This window comes from Lacerta agilis, chromosome Z (assembly GCF_009819535.1).
Source record: "Lacerta agilis isolate rLacAgi1 chromosome Z, rLacAgi1.pri, whole genome shotgun sequence".
In the NCBI taxonomy this organism is placed as follows: domain Eukaryota; kingdom Metazoa; phylum Chordata; class Lepidosauria; order Squamata; family Lacertidae; genus Lacerta; species Lacerta agilis.
This window is the reverse complement of record NC_046331.1, coordinates 43,158,308-43,181,730: the sequence shown is the minus strand read 5'-3', so window position 1 is coordinate 43,181,730 and position 23,423 is coordinate 43,158,308. Positions and strand designations below refer to the sequence as shown.

Genomic DNA, 23,423 nt, shown 5'->3' with positions numbered 1-23,423 from the left:
TTGAGGAAAATCGGAGCGCTCAAAATCCGGCAGTACCCGCTGCTTCGTGCCTTCGGTTAGAGATGGCTTCTTCAGCGCTGTCCCGGAGCCCCACTCGCTCAAGCCTCCCTTTTACAAGGGTTGCCTGAGAGCAGGGTCGGGACTTCTGGCACCTGCTAGAAACCCAAGACCGCGGGACGCTCTTCCCGCGGTTTAACGGAGCCCACAGCGTGGTTGCAGTAGCTCCAATCCCCGAAGACACCTGAGCTGTATCGGAGCTGAGACAGCTCCCGACTGCTCGGAATGGCGCTCACACCAGAAGTCCTTGTGAGGCTTCCTAAGCATGGCAGTATTCCGCAGGGCTTGGATAGCTGAGTACAGCGAAATAACAAAGCCACTATCAGCCATGACCTGACAAGACCATCCCAATGAATTAGTTTGGAACGATGATGCATACTCAAGCTTTGAACGCCACAAAAGAGAATTAAGGTCCGCCCCAGCACTAGGTTTGCCAGATTATCACATACCATTCAACCTGTTTATTCATGAACAAATGGGGGGTGGCCTGCGGAGTTTTAACCCAAACTTTCTGCGACTAAGAGAGACCAGTAGCCTACTATAGCCTACAGTTAGATAACACAGCAAAGGGTGCAGTAGGATGTCTGAGAGCCATTGCTGCTGCTGCCATCCTACTCCAAAAGGTGCAAGAGACATTACTATGTCATGAAATCACCATCTATGTCCCACATGCAGTCTCTACTCTCTTAACCCTGAAAGGCTGCCACCACTTCTCAAACCCACACTTAAATCTCTATGAAGCACTCCTCCTCACCCCTTCAAACATAACCATAAAAGAGTTAACTCCTTGAACCCATCTACACTATTACCTTTATCAGAAGATGGCACTCCACACCATGACTGTACCCAGATAGTCCGACAAGCCAATAAACCCCGAGAAGATTTAGACCACCTCCCCTTAGACAACCCTGAATTAATATTATACATGGACGGAAGGTCCAAAGTAGTGAACAGAGAAAGAAAATCTTGATATGCAGTAGTTTCTGATTTTGAGGTACTCAAGGCCAACCCCATAAACCCTCAATACAGCACCCAAGCATTAGCTCTCATTAGGGCGGGGGTGTCCAAACCTTTTTTCAAAGAGGGCCAGATTTGATGAAGTGAACATGCGTGAGAGCCGACCAAAGTTGCTGACCTTTTTTAGGATTGAAGTTGTTGAGGTTTTTTTAAGGACTTCCTGCTTCTTGCCGAGGGAAATGGCTGCCTCCCATGAGATCAGACCCCCAGTGGTGCCAGAAATTCAGCACTGATATGAGAGTGGGAACTACATACACCATACCACCCAGCTTCGTCTGGGCAAGTAGAGCACATGAATCAAGAAATAAAAGTTCAACTAGGGAAAATTTGTAGTGCAACTGGACTTAAATGGGTAAATGCCCTACCTTTAGTTCTACACAATATCTGCAGCTTTCCTAGAGGCCTCCTGAAACTGTCTCCCTATGAACTCTTGTTTGGGAGACCCTCTTCAGTCTATAACACTCAGTTTCCCCTCTCAGAACGGGACGTGGGGGAATTGGAACTTATTATGTTATTCAGCTTCAGAAACAGTTGCGTCGCCTTCACAGCTACGCTGCAATTGAACGACAGATCCTGCCCAATGATGCTCGAGCCCACTCTTTCAAACCTGGTGACTGGATCCTTACAAAGGTGTACCCAAAACAACCATTGCAACCAGCCTGGGAAGGACCGTACCAGATTCTGCTCACCTCGTGTGATGAATCCAGGCGTTCATGAGTCCCCACGCTGCACCGCACTGGTTTAGCACAGCATGCGGGGGACTCGCCGAGTGAGCAGCTCGGTTCGGGGGAAGTTAGTGGGCCGGTAAAACGGTCTTCATGGGCTGCATCCGGCCCATGGGCCGCACGTTGCCGACCCCTGATCTAGTTCATCTAGTCCAATTAGATATTTGCATATATAGGTACATGTGGCATGTAGAAACCTGCAAGCATGATCTGAGCACAAAGTACTATCCTGTCCAGTAGTTACCAGCAACTAATATTGAGAAGCACCTTACAGACTAAAGCTGTGGTCTGATATCCATTTACTAAGGCGTTAGCCCAAAGTGAATGGGATTTACTGCTAAGTAGACATGACTAGGATTGCAGTGCCTCACATTTATTTTAGGATCTTAATAACATCCACATCACCAGATGCCTCAAGTTGGTTCCTAATTCTTAATTTCATACAAGCCAGTCCTGTGAATCCTTAGGTCCATACTCACAAAGGATAAGGCTATCAATTGCTACCAGCCATGAAGGCTATGCTCTGCCTCCATTGTTGGAAGCAGTATGCCTCTAAATGCCTGCTGCTGAGCATCAGTGTTAGCAGATCTTACAGGTTGGGTGAATTGGATGGAAAATATTGCTTACTCTGGAGTACAAAGGATTTATTCACGCAGGAACTATTTGCAGGATGAGAGAGAGATGGCAGACATCTTGCCTCAACAAACTGTGAGAGAAAAACAAACAACAAATGGGTCCACTTTTTGGGGTGGTATTCACGTAGACGAAGCAAAGACTACAAACAAATGCTGGCTAGATTGAAAGACAAACAGTGCCCTTGTGGGGCTTCGACTAGCACATGCATAAACTAGAATGTGTTTGCTTTTCTTCAACAACCACAAATGTGTGCGTGAGCGTGAGCGTGTGTAAGAAAATGTGTCAGATTTTGCCTTGCAGGCTTCCCGGTGACAATTAATGGCATGATGCAGTCCAAATAAGATTGATTTTAATTGTGGTGTGGGAAAGTTTTAAACAAATACTTAACTTTCTCATTATGAGACTGCACATGTCTCTGAGAGTAAGCCCAACTGAGTGCAGTGGCACTTGCTTCTAGGTAAACTTGTGATGTGCCTTATTTTGGCTAGATAATGTCATGTCTAGCCATTCACTGGTGAGCTCATAAGAACCTAAGATGAGCCTTCTGGATCAGACCAATGGCCTATCTAGTCCAGCCTTCTGTTCTCACAGTTGCCAACTAGGTGCCCTTTATGGGAAACCAGGCAAGATGGGACCTGAGCACAAGAGCACTCTTTTGCCTTGGGGTTTTCAGCAAGATTTTCAGAAGCATCACTGCCTCTGACAGCAGTGGAAGAGCATAGCCTCCATCATGACTAGCAGCTCCTTTTGGTAAGAGGACTGACTACCCACCTAGAAATTATTTTATTAACTAAGAGTTATAGCCTGCTTTATCAATGAAGTCCTCAAAATGGTCCAGAGTACCGTATTTATAAAAGGCAGCAGGTGCATTATAAACCATACACACAAAATGAATCAGCCAGGAGCAGATGTTGGACGTTGTTTTCACATGCCTTCTCTTCCTCTCACCTATGGGACAGCCGGTGTTAAATGGGCGATAGATACATGTATACATTTACATACACATCTATGTAAATAAATACGTACAATTTAAATGTGCCTATTTCTATATATCACATTTATTTATACTTGCTCCAATAAATTTAGGAAAGAATGCATGGTTCCCCTACATGTATTATTATATATTATATACTATATTTTGATATACAGTATAAGTATTAGCATGTTAACATTTATGTAAATAATTATAATTTTATATAATTATTAAATATATATATACACACACCTACATATCTCCATATCTATATTTATATCTTGTATAAAATTATACCAGTCTGTGCAAAAAAAGAAAACAAACGTAAGCAGTGTGGGGGTGGGAGGAAGAAAGCCCCCCCCTTCCTCCGCTTCTCTCATTGCAAAGGTTTCGGACAAGGGGGCGGGGCAAGACGCCCTCATCCAAGATGGCGTCGGCGGCGTTGTGTTCTGGCACGTGGTCAGACCCACACACCCTTCCCGCTCCTCCTCCTCGGGCGCAAGGCGATTGTGACGAGTCCGCCAAGGAAGACCCGCCCCGCCCCAGCGCTTTCTCCCCCCTTCTCCTGCGCGTGCGCTCTCTCCACCCCGGCTGGGCTTCCCTTTCCCCTCAGTACCTAGCAAAAGAGCGGTGGTCGCGAGAAAGCCGGCCGGGCCGCGGGAAACAGCCGGAGCCGCCACGATGAGGAGTAGAGCGCCGCCGCCGCCGCCGCCGCTGTCTCTGGCTCTGGCTCTGGCGGTTCTGCTTCTGGGGGGCCCGGCGTCCCTCTGCGGCGCCTTCTACCTGCCGGGCTTGGCTCCTGTCAGCTTCTGCGACGAGGGAGGCGAGAAAGCCGGATGCAAGGTGGGTAGGAGAGAGGGAGGGGGGGGGCCCGAGAGGAGTAGCCCCTTCCTTGGGGTGGGGGAGGGGCGCGCGCAAGGACCCCCTCCCCTTTCCCCCAGGTGTACCCCCCTTGTTCTAAACACCCCCCTAAGCTTTTCGCCTGGGTGGGAAGAACCCCCCCCCCCCACTGCCAATCTTATCATTACCTTTAAATAATTCATACCTAGTACAGTAGTAGTAGTAGTAGTTGATTCATGTGTATATATGTTCCTCTATAATATATTCATTTTCCCTGACAAGGGGCTCAAGGCAGCTTACGGATAAAAGCAGAAACAGATGAAAACCTAGGAGGAAACGATGTTCTTTTTTTTAATTAAATACCGATAGAATGAGCATTTATATACACACATACACACGCACACACTGGGAACTTGACTGGCAGAGCTTTCCCGGGTAGTGCAGGACCTTTTTTTTATGCGGTCTGGTCTGAAGGAGGTGGCAGGAAGGATGGTAGTAGCAGTTCTCTCCTGAGTTGTTTGCAAAGCATTTTGAAGGGTGAAATCTGCCGGGAACATTGACTCTGCTGTTAGAGCAAATGAATCTCAAGGCGTGTCCGGAGCACCGTCCAGTCCTGCTGTGTTGGATGAGTTTCTGTTGGTCAGCCATGGGCAAGGTGCTTGGGTCGGTCAATGTGCTCTGGGTGCTTTCCCCTCTTGTCTGATTAAAAACCAGCAGCTGTGCCCTTATCTGTATAATGACAGCTTAACCTCAGTTGTCTGTCCTCTGCTAACCTCTAGGCTGGGTTACTGCAATGCATTATTATTAATGCTGCCCCTGAAGACTGTTCAGAAACTTCAGCTGGTGCAGAATTCATTGGCCAGGTTGCTCACTGGGGCAAAACACTTTGAGCATATTACACAAATCCTGGTCCAACTGCACCAGCTGCCAATTAGTTTTTGGGCCCAATTCACCTCTTCCCATGGCATATTAACTGACTGGGGCCCTTTGATCATTCTGAGGCCCTTCTCATGCCCCTCCTCCATGAGAGGTTTGGAGGGTGGCAATACAATAACGGGCCTTTTCTGCAGTGGCTCCCTGTTTGAGGAATGCTCTCCTCAGGGAGGCTCACCTGGCACCTAAATTACGTATTTTTAGGCACCAGGTGAAAACACTTCTTTATAACCAGGCCTTTGCCTGATTAACATTCTATGGACTATTAAATGTGCTTGTGGGAGGCGGGGTTATTGGTTTGTTGTGCTCATTTTCTTATGTATTTTGTTTTCTCATTTTTTATATTTGTGTTGAGACCCAGGCTGTGATCTTTGGATGAAGGGCAGTATACAAATTTAATAAATAAAAATGTATTCAGTGTACATAGGTGTGCACAATGCTTTACAAGGTGGATAAAAATCAATGATTTAATAATAATAATAATCAGACTTTTAAAATTTAAATTGGATTTTTAAAATAGAATGCTTTTGGTGGAAAAATCTTTCTAAAGATAATTTTCTGTTTAAGTTACATTATAGTCCAAAGGCTATTCATCAGGAAATAAGGATTTGTTTTAAGTTTTTCATGTGTGCTAAAACTCAGTCTGGGTTTTTAATAAAAAAATTTGTTTAACCACATCAGTTAACAAACATGAATGCATATGCTATAATGTTATTGTTTTAGTTAAATAAATTGTTTAAATTATTATTAAGAAAATGATTATTTTTCTCCTTCCAATAAAGCAGAAAATTTGTCCAAATATAAACAGTTAACATTTTAAACCTCACAATAATTTCATAACTATCTGTCTATGTATTTCTAATAGTATAACCAAATCAGTAATTTTTGATATAAATGTAAAAACTACTCTGAAAATTTATTATTCCAAAAATGAAACAATCTGGTTGTAAATATTAAGATTATACAAGCAAGAAAGTGTCTTTCTGTTAAAAATTTATTTAAACCAAGTCTTACTGACTAGTGATTTAAATCGTGATTTAAATCGATTTGATTAAAAAAAAACAGAGAGGCAAAAGTTGTTGAGCCAACTAATGTCGGAAGAAGTCTAAAAAGGATCACACTTAGGACGCAACGTAGGGACAGAGCAAGGGGGGTGGGGGCAGATACATTCATTATACCGGTACATTGCTTTTAATCCCACGATCAATAAGGATCTCGCGATCAACCACGATCACCCAGGGATCTACCTGTCAATCGCGGTTGACTGGTTGGACATCGCTGCTCTATGCCATTCATAATTTTGTACACTTCGATCATGTCAGCTCTTGCCTTTTCTCTACACTAAAAGTTCCAAATGTTGTAACCTTCTTTTCATAGGGGAATTGTTCTTGGTTGCTCTTTTCTGAACCCATTTACCTCACACTGCTCTGTTGTTATTATTGCTATTGTTATTTTATTTATCAGTTGCTTCCTGTGAAACATCTCAAAGTGGTTTCACAGTGCGGTAAGAACATGTTGCTATGAGTTTGGTTGTGGGGGAGACTTGCCATAACCTCTAGATGCAGTAAAGAGCTAGAATTTGAGCAAACTCATAAGTTCATGAAGGAAGCAAGGTTTGGTTAATTAAAAAGCTAAGCATTTTAGAATCACAAGCCCAGGCAGCTTTACACAGCTAGCCGGGGATAAGCCTAGCACAGCTTTTTCCTGATTGAAGTGCAGAGTGTTTGAGGATTGGGACATTTGCAGGGAAACCAAAATGCTTGTTTACAAAGCTATTGTACTACTGTATGCTTGTGAAAAATGCATCACTTATAAATGCCATCTCCAACTCCTCAAAAGATTCCATGAATGGCGTCTCCGAAAAATTTTACACATCATTTGGGAAGACAGGTGAACTAATACCAGTGTACTGGAAGAAGCAAAGATCACCAGTGTCAAAGCAATGATTTTTCAACATCAACTTCGTTGGACTGTTTGGATGCCTGATTATCATCTTCCAAAGCAACTACAGTACTCTATTCCAAACTTAAAAATGGAAAGCATAATGCTGGTGGTCAACAAAAGAGGTTTAAAGACTCTCTCAAGGCAAATCTTAAAAAAATGTAGTATAAATACCGAAAATTGGGAAACACCGTACTTATGAGCGCTCCAATTGGTGAACAGCCTTTACCAAAGATGTCATGGACTTTGAAGACGCTCAAACTCAGGACGAAAGGGAGAAACTTGCTTAGAGGAAGGCACGTTTGGCAAATCTTCACCCTGTTCAACTCCTGCCAGGAAACCTATGTTGCCACTGTGGAAGGACGTGTGGATCCAGAATTGGCCTCCACGGTCAATTATGGGCTCACTATTAAGATTGTGTTCATGGAAGACAATCTTACTTGGCAAAGTAAGTGATTGCCAAAGAAGTAAAAGAAAAAACTGTAAGGTCTGGACTCCCTCCAACTAAACTTGGGTGTAAATATGTGAATAAGTCATATTTCTTAAAGCCAAGAGAGCCTGTGCTGTGTCTTGATTTTCAAAGGAACATAGACCCTGTGTGAGTTCTTGGAACCCCCTGGAATTTTGCTACCACTCAGCTGAGAGTGAAGGGTGGTGGCATCCAACATTTGTAGCAATATATAAAGCAGTTGCATTATATAAAAACTATTTCAGATTAAATATAGGCACTGACTGGGATAACAGCCTCCACTTGGAAGGCTTGTTTGAAGAGGCAAGTAGGTGCCGAAAAAGCAATAGAGAAGGTGCCTGTCTGAGATGTAATGGGAGTGAGTTCCAAAGGGGAGGTGCCACCACACTAAAGTCCTGACTGACATTGCACAGAATAGCCTTACTGAAAGGATGCCATCTGCAGGATGCCCTCTTTTGCAGACCACAGTGATGGTTTGGGCATATTAGGGATGAGATGTATGAGACTGTGTACTTCAAAGCCAGCACTTTGAGCCTCCCCGTGGAGTTGATTATCTGCCAGTGCAATTTTTTCAACAGCGGCATAACGTGATGGCGATACTCTGCTGCAGAGAGTGAAGGAGCTGCTGCATTTTGCACTGGCTGCAGTTTCCAGGTTGACCTCAAGGGCAGCTCCACATAGAGCACATTGCAGCGCAGCAATCCAATCTGGAGGTTACCTGGACATGGACGGCAGTGGCCAGGCTGCCAAATGAGAGAGGTGGTGTAGTTGCTAAGAGACTGAATCTGGTACTCCCTGGTTTGTATCTTGTCTCTGCCGTGAAGCCTTGACCATTGCTTTATTTATTTATTTGAGTATTTCCCCCCGCTCTTCAGCTGGAGAAGTCTTCCGAAGCAGCTTCCGAAGATTGATAATTAGGCAGTGCCTGCATTCAGGCTTTCATTGTAAAGGACACAGCTCAGTAAGAAAAGCAATGGGGGGGGGGAGAGCACACTCAGGTGCTAGTTTTTAGTTACAGAGCTTTTGTAAGGATCAGGTGGAAAGGGGAAACTGTTTAGGGAGAGGAGGAACCAAAAGTTTCAGGTCTCTCAGCAGAGTTGGTGGAATGGGCTTCTTTACCTTCTCTCTCCCCCTTACATAGACTAATTTAAGAATCACAACTGAATAATGCATGTGGAGCACTTGGGACACTTGAAAGCACTAAGTCTTTTTATATAATTATTTGTAGCAATCAGCTCTTTAAGGAACTGAATATTTTAATACATATTTTTTAAAGTGTTGTTACCTACTGTCTTTATGTGTTTTATCTTGTTTTTTTGTTACCCACCTCAGAAACTTGGCTGAAGGGCAGCTTATGAATATATGAATAAAAATCGTGGTTCCTCGTTTGATTACTTTCCTTTAATAAGCTATCTGAATTTCCTCTGTATGTTACTGATACAGGAAGCAAGGCTGTATTTGTTTTACTACACCAATTCAGCTGGAGTAACTCATTGTGCTGGTACCAGGGGAAAAGGAACCACACGACTCCCCCCCCCCAAAAAACAAACAAACCTCTTTTCCCCCCTCTTTTATTCCCAGGCTACTTCTAGCTTCAGATTTATGGCAATGTAAAGTCTCTGCATCATGGTTTCATGAGAGGCATTATATGATCAGGTGGATTGGAAGACTTAGTTTCAAATTATGCTTCTGCTTTGGGCCCAAAAGGAAGATTCTGCTTATAAGAACATCGAGCGCAGCTGGATGGATCAGGCCAATGGCTCATCTAGTCCAGCATTCTGTTCTCATGGTGGCAGACCGGGTGGCTGTAGGAAACCTGCAAGTGGGACCCAAGCACAAGAGCACTCTGCTCCCCTGAGATTCCCAGCAGCTGGTATTCCCCTGAGAATACCCAGCAGCTGGTATTCAGGGGCATAGTCCCTCTGACATGATCCCTCAAGCTCATTAGTCTGTCTGAAATGGGAATGCTAACGAATGACCTGCTAGTTAACTGTGGGAGTGCACAAATAAATACAACAAGATGCTTCTTGTGTAGAAGAACAGGGATGGGGAACCTATGGCCCTCCACATGCTTTTTGGGCTCCCAGCTCCCATCTGACCCAGCCAGCATGGCCGGTAGTGGGAGAGGTAGTCTGGCAGTATCTGGAAGGTCAGAGATTGTCCACCCCAGCCTAGAATTGTCCATCCCTAGATTGTCCATCCCTAGCCTGGGGTTGTGGAATTGTCCATCATTAGATTGTCCATCCCTCCCTAGCCTGGGGTTGTGGTGTGGCTCAGTTGGCTGGTAAAGTATGCACATAGGATAGGACAACATTTCCAACAGTGAGCCTGCCTGGTGCCTCCTCATTTGCCTCCACTGCCTCTCTTTTGTCCATTCATGGAAATAGGAGTGCATAGCATGGCTGGGGAGAGTCCCAAGGGCCTGATCAGCTTGGCAGTTTCCTAAGCACTCAGGTATTGGACTTGACTCATTGTGATTGCACACAGAAATAATTAAATTTACTGTCTGATCTAACTCTATTTATTGGGCACAAGATCCACTGATTCCAATAGGATTTGCTTCCTGTTAAACCTGCTTAGAATAACAGCATTGTGCAGAAATCCTGAGTACACTTATTAGTGAGGAGGAGTCATTGAACTCAGTGGGATTTACTTCTGAGTAAATATGCTTAGGGTTACAGTGTTGGGATAACTTCTTTAGAACTGTTAAGTGTGTAGAATGCTTTAATGTTCTTTAATAACTTTTTTAAAATTCCGTTTCGGATTATTGCATTCAACTCAAAGTGTCTAAATCAGCTTTTTCTGTTCTTCTAGTCAAAAATAGAGCTGTTTGTGAACAGACTGGACTCGGTTGAATCAGTTCTACCATATGAATATGATGCGTAAGTATATCCAGATACCATTAAGCCTGTGTTTGCATTTCCCCATTAAAATGTTTGTTTAAGCAAAGTGTCATCTAATTTGCAGAGTATTCAGATGATTGCTAACTGAATGGTAAAATTTCTTTGGAATAGTTTGCACAGGTAAACGATAGAGGCAGAATTGGCTTTGAGATGATTTAGGTGTCTAGCCAACGCCATCTGACAAACGGTGGTTTATGAGTGACCTGAAACCGTGATTCGAAACTTTGGTTTTGGCAAACTGTGGTTTAACTTTGCATCCAAATCAACCAACTGTGGTTTGGGATGTTACTCCCTGTCAGAACCTACTGCTTGGGAAGGGGTTCTCAGTGAAGGTTGGTGAAGAGAGTTAGTACAGAAATCAAGATGTGCCTGTACATTAAGAATATACATCATGGTTTGGCATTAGAACTATAATGAATGAAAACCATGTTTTGGGTTGTGTCTACAACATAATCCATCAGTTAAAAAACCCTTAAGGAACCTGCAGCCATCTTTCCTAGCCAGCATAGCCAGTGGTCTGGGATGATGAGAGGTGTAGTCAAAGAACAGAATACCACATGCTTGATTTTGATTAGAACCTAGTTATAAGTGCAACTCTTGTAATGCAAAGTGGAAACAACCTCCTTCTTCTTTGTTTGTTCATAGTTTTGACTTTTGTCAAGATGCAGCAGAAAAAAGGCCTTCAGAAAATCTTGGCCAAGTCTTGTTTGGAGAGCGAATAGCATCATCGCCCTACAAGGTTAATGCAACTTTTCAGTATGATTTGGATGACTGTGTGTGTGGTGTGTTTGTGTGGCTAAATCCTGAAGGTTTGTTTGTTTTGGTAGAGATGGGAAGGCCTGAAAAAAACAGGGAAAATTGGGAAAAAACCAGGTTCCCCCCCATTTTTTCCTGAAGCCTGAAAAAAATGGCTTTGGGAATAAACAGAAAAACCTGTGCCCCCCCCCCAATTTTTCCACCCCCCCTGGCCTTCCAGCACCCATACTTTGGAGCTCCCTGCTGACCGACACCAGGCTCTCACTGTACTTTTTCCGGCAACTGCTCAAAACATTTTTGTTAGGGCAGCCCATCTGAACACGTAGAAGCTGCATTTAACTGTGTTTTATCATTCATTTTAATGTTCTGTTGTATATTTTTGTAAACTGTTTAGAAGCTCTCTTACCATCCTATGGTTTATAATATATAATAACAAATTCAATTTAAAACACACACACACTCATTTTTCTTTCAAACAGAGTTTGAGCCTTAGTGCAACATACTATTCAGTAACTAGATGTTGGTTCCTTCTGGGCCTGGCATGAATTTTTTTTGCCTTACGCCTTGCTCCGGCTGCCCTCAAGTAAAGATGGGAAGGCCTGGGGAAAACCGGAAAAATTGGGGGGGAAAACAGGATTTTCCCTGTTTTCCCCCAAAGCCGTTTTTTGGAAGTCCATGAGAAAAATGACAAAGAGGAAGAGGAAGAAGAAATGGAAAATGATAGCAGTAGTTCAGAAAATGAGATAGAATAAACTGCAGGTTCTGTTGTTTTTTAAAGCACTACTCAAAGGGTAGACCTTCTATGGAGCTTAAATATTGAGGTGGACCTTAACTTTATTTGCTGTTGGTTCTAAGGGGCAAATCTGATTATTATTTATGTTGATGGTTTCTTGCTTTTTTTGTTGCTTTTGAGGGAAAGGGGGATGGTTACCTGTTTTATTGCAAGCATAATACTTTTTATATACACTGCGTTTCATACAATTTGTAAAACTACTCCACACTGAACTTTTTTTTTTCAATTTTTCCATAATTTCCATTTCCCACCCAGAAAAAAGGGGAAAAAACACCCCCCATGTAGTAACTTTAATAAACTATTTCTGCTTTTCAATGCTTAGTGGTTACAAATGTTAAATTTATGTTGGCTTCATTCAGCTCCAGGCATTTCAAGGCAGCATAAATTGGTCTTAGGTCCAATTTGCAAGCATGCATGTTTGTTGGGATGCTGTGTTGTTGATAATGCACCAATATACTCTTGCCCCATGCAGTAGATTGCATAAAATAATATTTGGAAATAATGAGCAGCGATTTTTCTTGTCTTCTAGCATGGTTAAAAAACAAACTATTTGTGTGGTTCAGGAGAGGCATTCAGGAAATGCCTTAGGAGCAAGGACATTTATTTACAATCATTGCAGAACCATTGCTGCTACTTAAGGCAGTTGCTTCTTGAGACATCTGCCTGACCAGTTATGGAAACTGAGTACTGGCCTAGATTGACCAGCAATACATTTTATATGGACTTAGCAAAACAACGAAAGTCGCCTCCTTGTTACTTTCAACTCCTGTATGCCCCAGCTAGCCTGGCCAGTGGTGATAGGAGATGGGAGTTGCAGTCCAGCAATATCTAGAGGACTAGAAGTTGCCTACTCCCGCTTTTCCCAAACCTTCAGATTCTCTGCAGGTACCTTGCTCTGTGTTGTCTCACTTCATTCATCAGGGACTGGTAACTGCTAGGGAAATGACTTTTTTTTGGCAGTGCTCATCCCTGCAAGTTATGGAACAGCCTTCCCTGGGGGTGTTGCTTGACTCGACTCCACCTTTGTGGTTATGTTGGTCCCTGGCAAAGGCCCTGTTGTTCATTCAGGCTTTTCAAATGATTTGTTTAGCCTGGGTATTTTGTTTCTTAATTGTGTGTTTTAACATTAGGAATGTGGAGAATGTTGTACTTGTTGTACTTTGAGTAGCTTTAGATGTGGCTTTATGCCCCTCATTTTGTATATAAAACTTTTTTTTTAAAGTATTTATTTGTATCCTGCCCAGAGAATTTTTTTGTTATGGGGCAACTTCAATGGCCTTCCAATGGTATTTAATTTTTTTTTAAAGTCAGTTAATTAATTTTGTGTTTTCCTTTTTTTAGCTTACCTTTTCATAGGGATTGAAAACTTGCTTTTGAAAGGGAAAGCAAGTATTCTCTGAAAATACCTATATGGTTGCATGTATTGTACCTGGAATTTGCACAGGTGTGTGTGTGTGTTTGGGGGAGCAGGAGGAGGGAAGAGATTTCAATTTGGGAGCACTGAAGAGAAAATAAAACTGCACAGAATTCATAAAGGTGTTTAGATGTTAAATGGCAGCTTTTAAGTTAAGGGTTGGGCTAATGATGATTACAAAAGTGTAATTTTGAATGAAAGAAAACATGTCATTTCCAGTTGCATGGAGTAAAAATGTTAAAACACTTCTGTGCTTATATCAGTTTATATTTAAGAAAAACCAGCAATGCCAAGTGGCCTGTATGAAGTCTTATGACCCGGAGAATACAAATGACAAAAACAAGCTGGAATTCTTGAAGAAAGGAATGCGGTTGAATTACCAGCATCACTGGTGAGTCCATATGTTCTGTGAAATCAACAGTCTGTGGAAGGAAGGAATGGAAATGGTCTATCGAGATTTGAAAGATACCCCAAATTTTGTCCTATACTCATTTCATAAAAGAGAGTGAAGTAATTCACATGCAATTCTGAAATGCATTTTATTTAATTTTTTAATTTTTTATTGAAAAATTTGACACGCTCACATACTAATTCTCACATACATTCTTAACATACATTCATATACACACATACACTTAAATTATCAACTTTACAATAACACGTCTTACATATCTTCAATACATATACCCACCACCACCCTCCACCTTGCCCCCCCCTGTTGTGATAGACTTCCAATCACGTATATTGTAGTATCTTTTAGTCTCTGTTAATTTCCCTTGCGTATTAATATGCATTTTAAAAGCAAATGTGCCAATAAACTTGAGGCCGTTTCTGACTCTTAACAGAATTATCTGCTTGTAATTTTTCTTGTGTAGGATTATTGATAACATGCCAGTGACTTGGTGTTACGATTTTGGAGAATTACATAAATTCTGTAATCCAGGATTTCCAGTTGGATGCTTCGTGGCTTCAGATGGCAGAGCTAAAGATTCCTGCACTATAAATGTAAGTGGTGAGGGTGCATTTCCTTAATGCTTTCTGATAAGGTATTAGATACAGACCTATGGCATTTTTTAGAATCCTGTGAAGGTTCAAATGCAGCACCAAATCTTAGAGCAGTGTCTGAACCCACAGTGTCAAACCATGGTCTATGTGGCCATGAAACCACTTGAAACCATTGGATGAAGCTGGCTTGCAGAGCAGAGCTTGAACAAAGTAGCTTGGCATTAGAACTGAACAGGAAAACAGTGATTGGGATGTTGCTCTGCCCGCAGTGGCTATTGTTTGGGATAGCATCTGGCAATTCTCGGGAGAAAGGGAAACAGTATGACTCCTTAGCATTCTTGCACTTTTTGAACACAAACCATGGCATGAAGTCTAAACTATGCTTAGCAAAAGGCAGTCTCTACCACAAAATGTAATAATGGTCACCAATTTGGATGGCTTTTAAAAGGGATTAGCCAAATTAATGGATTATAAGACTGTCAGTGGCTTCTACTCACAATGGCTGCATAGCATCTCCAGAGTATGCTCAGAATGCCAGCTGCTGGGGAGCACACATGGAGAGGATGCTGTTGTGCTCATGTTCTTCTTGCAAATTCCTCATAGACATCTGGTGAGAACAGGATGTTGGGCCAGATGGGCCTTTGGTCTTATCTAGCAGAGCTGCTCTTGCATTCTTGTGGCTTGGCATTGGCTGTGTTTTTGTGTCACACTAAATCATGGTTTAGCAAGATGGGTGGCTTGTCTTTGACACTGAGCATAGTTGGAATAAACTGCAGTTACTTGGTTATATTACATGATAAGCCAAGATTTAGGAAACTGAAACTACACACTGCAAAAATCATCTTCCTCGTCATGGGTGGAGTAGGAGGGGGAGTGTATGCACCCAAGATTCACAGTGGCTCTTTCCTCCTCGTGCATGCCACACTAATCCGGTTTGCCTCCCCACCACTGGCATGTGGCCCTTGGAATATTGTGCATGATAGAATGTGGCCCTCAGACTGAAAAAGTTTCCCCATCCCTGCACTAAATGGTGGTTTAGCTGGTTGTGCAAATGTTATGCCTGAACCATGCCTTGTTGGTACGTGCAAAAACTCCTGCTGAACAATTAAGAAGATAGATGATGGGAGAAGGAAATACAAAATGTGTGTCATGAAGGATGAGTCTGAGCATGTTTATTTGGACTGGTTGCCAGCTGTGTATTGAAGGGCTTAGTTGATTATCACTTGCTAATTCATGATTTTGATTGAATTTTTGGCCCTCTAAACATAGCCAAAATTAAATAATCAATGAGAGCCTATAATTAAACAGAATTAAAAATAAATGTAGGCTACAGATTACAAGATAAAAGAAAGTAGACAAGAGAATACCAGCATCTGTAACTCAGCTGGGAATGACAATAGCTCACTGGTAGAGCATCTGTTTCACTTGCAGACAGTCACAGGTTCGATCCCCGATATCTCCAGGTAAGGCTGGAAGAGACTCCTGCGTGAAACCCTGGTGACCTGCTGCCAGCCAGTGTAGGCAGTGCTGAGTTAGAGGGACCCAGTGGTCTGACTCTGTATAAGTCAGTTTCCTATGTTCCTATCACCATCATTACTATTGCATTTAAGGATTACTTCCTATGAAGGACCTCAAAGCAATTTACAATACAGTCATACCTCGGTTTACGAACTTAATCCATTCCGGAAGTCCATTCTTAAACCGAAACCATTATTAAACTGAGGCACGCTTTCCCTTATGAGGCCTCCCACCACTGGTGTCCTTCCTCTGTTCGGCTTCCGTTCTTAGACTGAGGTAAAGTTTGAAAACCAGGACACCACCTATACTTCTGGTTTTGCAGAGTTCGTAAACCAAATTGTTCGTAAACAGGGCTGTTCTTAAACCAAGGTACCACTGTACTGTAAAAACATGTAAAACAATTACATATATAAAACAATTTTTTTGCATATAATACAGTTAAAAAACTATGTAAAATCAGTTTCAAATCTGACAGAGGTGCCATCGGAGATAACAAAACTCCACTTAGAAGGCTTGCTGAAATAGGTAAGTCCTCAACAAGCACCTCAAAGACAAGCACTTGTCTCATATGCAATGGGGGAACGGCCCAAAGGGTAGGTATCGCCACATAATAGGTCCATTAACAACATGGTACAGAACAGACCTCCTGATAAGATGGTAGCTGCAGGATTCCCTCTCCTGCAACACAGGGTTTGGTTTGGGTCTATTCTAAATGGAATGAGATGATCTGTTAGGTGTTCAAAGCTCGCTCCGTCATGGAACCAAAACCACCCTTTGCTAGTCTGGTGCCCTCTAGATATTGGCATCAGCTGCAGCCAACATGACTGATGCCCAAAACATCTGTCTAAAACAGCCAGAGGGTCTCTGGTTGACCTAAAATATCTGAGCAGAGCACTTTCACATGGGAGCAGCTTGGCCAGAAAATAGAAAAGCAGTTTTGAATTCCATGGCTAGTTCAGATGCTGTGTTTGTTTGCTTCTGTGTGTTGTTCTGCCCATCCCAGAGTATGCATTAGGTGCCCAGAAGTAATGCGAGAATGAGGCGATGGTGGTTCAGGTCTTGCAGGAGAATTCTCAGTAGGTATTGCTGGGCATTGGAATATCTACAGGAAGAAAGGGCTGCTTAATGTCTCTTTGTACAGTGGCAAATTTCTTTGGCTATAAATATATTATTGCATATTATTATTATTATTATTATTATTATTATTATTATTATTAACAAGGCATAGGACCAAAAAAGCAATCAATGATGGTCACAGGGGAACACATTGATGTGGATGTATACTAAAAGTTTAATTTGAGTGCATTTTTATTTCTTTTGCTTTGGAGCTGCGTCCATGAAAAATAAACAGCAGATAATCAGCGTCAGGTAATGACAGTGTAATTAAATATATTTGTCAGTAGGTTTTCAGAGATTGAGAGACTCATTCTCCAAAGTAGGTTTTAGTAATAATAATAATAATAATAATAATAATAATAATAATAATAATAAGTACTTGAAGCAGCTTTCTGAAATTGTCATTTTTCTTCCCTAAGATTCTACAGCAGACTTCCCAGAGTCATTAGCTTTATTGCATTAGCCTGGAAAAGGCCATTGTTCTCTTGAGGAACTGCAGCCACTCTTCCAAAGCCCACCCTTTATATGTCAGAAACAAAGGGCTGCTTTACATATTGCATTGGAAATTAACAGTGTGCGTTATTGGGTAAGGCTGGAGGTGCATGAAAAAGTAGAGCCTGAACAGTTGAATGGAGGAAAAGTGTGTACAGGGATTGAAATGGGCAGGCCCTTGCAGAGCCAGGCAGAGGCCAGGGCCGGGTAGATAATGTCCCCCCCCTTTTTTTTTTACCCTGGGGATTTCAAGGGTTGAACTGTATCTGCATATAAAGACAAAATGGAAAATATAGATATACATTAGTGCTTTTAAAAAAATGCATAGGGAAAAGGATTATTTTAAGTATTTACATTTAAATAATGGTGAGCGATTGTGAATATGCTGACGGAGGCCCCCTTTGGAATCGTGGGCCCGGGCCAAGTGGCCCATGTGACCCCCCCCCTGTTTGGGCCTAGAAATGGGTAGTGGTTCCTATTCCACTCCCAAGAAAAGCACCTGTGTTTCCGGCACTTGTTTTTGGTTTCCTTGAACCTGCGGTGCGACTCCAGTGGTTGGATCTATCCACACAAGATACAGACTGAATACACACCGCACATTTATTATTACTATTTTTTCCAAAGGTTTTTTATTTTCTAAAATAAGAACATAAAATAAAAAACAATACAAAACAACCACAAAACCACTAAACAAACAAACAAACAAACAAAACTAACAACATCAATACATTATCATATTCCAATACATCTTCCTTTACATGGTCTTAAGGACCTCCTCACACCCTCTCCTTCTGCGTACATTGTATCTCATCTGTAGTAACTTTAAACCACATAAATCTAACCATTAGTGTATACTTTCAAACCTATACTTTTAATTCTAAATTTTACTAGCTGTTGCTTTTTACTTTCGTCTGCTCCTCTTAAATGTTTATTTTAGCATGATTTCTTAAATATTCCTTAAATTTCTTCCAATCCTTCTCCACCACGTCATCCCTCTGGTCACGGATTTTCCCGGTCATTTCCGTGAGCTCCATATACTCGATCATCTTCAGCTGCCATTCTTCAACTGTCGGGATCACCTCTGTCTTCCAGTTCTTTGCTAACAATAACCTTGCTGCTGTTGTGGCATACATAAAAATTACTTTATCTTGGACTGGGATTTCCTGATTAACAATACCTAGTAAGAAGGCCTCTGGTTTTTTAACAAATGTGTTTTTCAACATCTTTTTAAGTTCATTATAAATCTTCTCCCAGAAGTCTTTTACTTTCGGACATGTCCACCACAAATGAAAAAAAGTACCTTCCACTTGTTTACATTTCCAACACTTATTACTAGAACCATGATAAATTTTGGCAAGTAAAACTTGCCAAAACTTACACACCGCACATTTAAAGCGCATGACTATTTCTGAAACATCCTAGAAACTATAGTTTGTTATGGGTGCTGGGAATTGTAGCTCCATGAGGGGTGAACTACAATTCCTAAAATTCTTGGGATTCTTGTTTTTTATTAAAAAAATTAAGCTGTATTAAAAAAACTTGAATAAATAATACTGAAAATAACCATAAATACGTTTAGGCATTTAATGGCTCTATTTCTCTCCCCCGCCCAGTCTGAGTTCAACAAGAAGAACACCTACTATCTTTTCAACCACGTTGATATTACGATCACATACCACAGTGCGCAGAATGAGAACTGGCTCGGAGCTCGCCTGGTTACAGCTCGCCTGGAACCCAAAAGGTAACCGCTGGGCACTTGACAATTTACAGTGTGTCACTTCACAGGCAGATACTATTCGTACTGAGCTCAGTTTTGGTTACCTGCTCTATTTGGTGTTGGGGTGCTAAGCAGTACAAGAAGCCTGCAACATGCACCCGCTTTCTTACACAGTTGCGACCTTTCACAGGTGGGGAATAATAAAGAAATGGAGAGTAGGGGAAGCCCACAGTTCCCTGCTCTCTATTTATTTATTTTCCCTTCCACCCTTTGCATTCAGAGAGTCTTTAAGGCTTTAAGGCGGCGGTGCGAGGGCCCTGGGAGCATTCCACTTTTTGTGTTCCTGCATTGTTCTTTACCCATATATATGTTCTCTTTCCTGTTTATGCTGGATACTGAATCTGTTAAAATCTGTCCTTAAGGAAGTGCAGACTCGGAACACTCTTCGTCCTGTTCATATCTGCTCAATTGATGTACGATTTGAATTTACCGTACTGCAGAGATTCTTAAAACTGTGGTCTGTGGAACACTGTTGGACCCTCAGTGTTGTTCAGGTGGTCTGTGGTGTGCCTGTGGATTTGTGGTTGAAGGTGGGAGATGGCACATTCATTAGAGAATTGTGGAATTGTAGAGTTGGAAGGGATCCCAAGGTCCGTCTATGACAACCCCCTGCAATCTCCGCTAAAGCGCCATCCAACCTCTGCTTAAAAGCTTCCTATCTTATATTTGTGTCGCTGGTTCTTCCTGTCTGAGTGCAGAACCTTACATTTATCCATATTGAAATTCATTTTTATTAGTTTTGGCCCATTTCTCCTATCTCCAATCTGGGATTCATCTGCAGCATTAGCTACTTCTCCCAGTTGGGTGTCATCTGCAAGTTTTATGAGCATCCCCTCTATTCCTTTGTTCAAGTCGTTTATAAAGACGCAGAATCCTGTGCCACTCCACTTTTCCCTTTTTTCCAGGATAATGAGGAATCAATAGTGAGCACTCTTTGGGTTTGGTCAGTCAACCAGTTTGTTGCACCAAGTACTCGTATTAATTTTTAATGGTCTTTTTGATTGCTTATTTTATTTCACTTATTGTACAGTGGTGCCCCGCTAGACAAATGCCTCGCTAGACGAAAAACTCGCTAGACGAAAGGCATTCGCTAGCGGAAGGCTGCCCCGCAAGACGAAAAAGTCAATGGGGCTGCCTCGCCAGATGAAAAAAATTTTTTTTAGCGAAAAAACCTCCGCTTTCCATTGCCGCTTTGCTAGACGAAAAATTCGCTCTACGAAGACACTCGTAGAACGAATTATTTTCGTCTAGCGGGGCACCACTGTATTGCAATCTGAAATCTATGGAATGCATCCAAATGCATTATATAAGAAATAAGAGAAGCTGCAAAAATGCAATTAAAAACCACACAGCCTTTAGCACAGCTCATTATGGTTCCTACAGCAAGGCAGAAAAACCATTAAGTGATCCACCAAGAGTCTCAGCAATTTTCAGGTGGGGGAAAAAGAGTTTGGGAACCACTGCCCTCCTGAATGGCTTGCGATAACTGTTTTCGGGTAATACATTCCACAAGGGGGCATAGCTAAGTTTTCTTTCACTGCCTTGTTTCTACCCATCTCTCATTCTCTAGTGTTTGTCTTTATGGGAGGCACCGTGAGATTTTGTGCTCAAGAAGAGGTTGAAACACATTCTCTCTGTGTGTATCTACAATATCTGTCTATCTATCTATCTATCTATCTATCTATCTATCTATCTATCTATCTATTATCTATTACAAAACTGATGTTCGCTGCCACATGTAGTCTGAAGATATATTGTAAGAGAGTGGTTTGAGGTGCTTGAAAATACGGGTTGCTTCAGCTGAAATGCCTGCAATCTTTTCTCCCTCCATTAGGTGGTCCTGTAGTTCCTTGTAAGAGTACTGATCTACTTTGCTTCAAGGGAAGGAGACGGGTTAGAGTGAAAAAGTTAGTCTTTTCCTTTGGAGTTGAGCTTGACCTGGCCTGTGTTTCTTCTGTGTTGCTGTCAGTGGCATTGAACCTGCTCTGCAAGCAGCGGGAGGGCACTGCTGGCGAAATGTGGATGGAGTTGCATCTTGTAAGGCTTCTCAGATCACAATGAAGATTGCTTTTATTTTTTTAAGCTCTGCATTCTGGAAACTTAACATTAAACAGAAGCGGGGAGGTGTTCAACAGTTTGATCCAACACCCCAGCAAACTGGGGAGGGGCCATAGCTCAGTGACAGCACTTTGCAAGCAGAAGGTGTCATGTTCAATCCCTGGCGTCTCCAGGTTGAACTGGGGATGCTCCTGGTCCGAAATCCTGGAGTACCATTTGCCAGTCATTGTGGACAATCCTGAGCAAGATGAACCAGGAGCACAAAAAGCTGCCTTATACCATGTTCTGGCTCCCCAGTTTTGGAAGCAGCATCAAAAATAATTTAGATGCAATGCTGGTTGAGCAGAGCTCTGTGCCCTGGTGGGAATGCAGATATCCCAATCATCAGATCAGAAATGGTGCTGGGGGCAATATCTCCCCCCCCCCAAGCTAATCTGCATGTGTCAGCTGAGGAGGGTGGACTGTACGTGTGTCGTGAGAATGTGCGTGCAAGATTGTGGAGTGGTCATACCCTCCGCTTTCATGTGCTGCTTGGCTAAAATTAAAATTAAAATTGGCCGTCCTTGTTCTACAGCTATTTAAAGGAAATAACTGGCAGCAAAACATTAACTGAGAGGGTTGAAATCTAAGTGTATTATGGGTCCAAAAGAGCTCTTATAGTAGCTGTTTCCAGGCTGTTGGAGCTGACCCACAACTACTGGAGGACTGTTGAGAGAGTGTTGTTTCTAGGGCTCAGCATCAAGAGTAGCCTTCTTAGGTTAAACTCTGCTCTGTTCTCCCTGCCCCTCTAGTTGGTCTGCTTCCTGTGTCTTGAAGCTCCTTGCCAGAATGATGGGGAAGGGTTGTGAACCAGATACCAGATAGGGATGGGTAATGCGCATTAGGAGCCACGTGGCCCAGATTCTACCATGGTCATTTCCCTTCCCTTCTGACAACCCTCTGATGTCAGAAGCAGCTCCACAGGTATTGCTTTTTCTGCAGGTCTGCAGGGATGGTGAAAGTTGCATCTTACGAACCCTTTCCCAGCTGCATTGCTTTTTAGAAGTATGTGAGCTCTGTTCATGGTGAATCTAACAACCTTAGGCTGAGTTGTTTGCATGGAATTAATATGCAAATATTAAAACTTCTCTTATTTGTCAGGGAATCCTAAGATTTCAATCCTATTTACCTCTTCAGTGGGCATACCTTCATGTTTAGGAACCCCCCCAATTCACGGGCAGGTATTGTAACTGGGGCACAATGAGTCAGTTGCAGAGGTTATTCAAGGTGTCCAGGCCTCTTTTTTTTCTCATGTTGCTAATTGTTAGGTTCACACAACATGAAAGTTGTTACAAAACTCACCTGGACTTGAAATAATAATTTTAAAAGCTGCCCTTTGAATTCATAGCTGCAGGGTAACTTAAATGTCTTCCCATTGCTTTGTTCGCTGCAGATTCTTCTACATTAATAAATAAATTGCAAGTTGTATTGCTATGCTTCGGGGATCTGTTCCTTTGCTTTGGGGTCTGTTCCCAGTCTTCTTGCAGAAGTAAATTCCGCAGGTTGCTTTCAATTGTCATACATGAAAAATGGCTCAAGTGTCTTTTCCACTGCAATTATCAGAACAAAGCAGCTGATACATCAGGGATGGGGAACTTGTTGCCCTCCAGTTGCATCCATCTTTTGCCTGCACAGCCAGAGGCTGTATGCTTCTGGATATCAGTTGCTGGAAAATGCAGGAGGGGGTAATGCTCTTGTGCTTGAGTTTTTGTTTTGGGCTTCCCATGGGCATCTGGCTAGCCACTCTGAGAACAGGATACTGGACTGGATGGACCATTATGTTCCTATGCTTATAGTCAACATCTGGGGTGCTCAAGGTTCCTCAGTTGTGTAATAGGTGTCTTACATATTCCTGGGTTGTGCTGGGTGGGAGGGGATGCTGGTACTTCATAACATAGCAATGTCCATATTCTTAAGGAAAAATTGATAGTTGATACCGGTAACTTGCAAAGTGGCCCTTA

At 42.3% G+C, this 23,423-nt stretch overlaps 1 protein-coding gene across 1 annotated transcript in view; it reads left to right on the top strand.

The window, feature by feature from the left end:
* The first annotated feature begins 4,074 nt into the window (after positions 1-4,074).
* The window catches only part of LOC117039894 (transmembrane 9 superfamily member 2-like), a 47,672-nt gene continuing 28,323 nt past the window's right edge, over positions 4,075-23,423 (top strand). The window contains exons 1-6 of the mRNA XM_033137259.1: positions 4,075-4,251; positions 10,406-10,473; positions 11,140-11,233; positions 13,721-13,848; positions 14,333-14,462; positions 19,202-19,329. Of these exons, the coding sequence (XP_032993150.1) occupies positions 4,090-4,251; positions 10,406-10,473; positions 11,140-11,233; positions 13,721-13,848; positions 14,333-14,462; positions 19,202-19,329 (710 nt within the window). The 5' untranslated portion in view covers positions 4,075-4,089. The remainder of the gene's footprint in view (positions 4,252-10,405; positions 10,474-11,139; positions 11,234-13,720; positions 13,849-14,332; positions 14,463-19,201; positions 19,330-23,423) is intronic.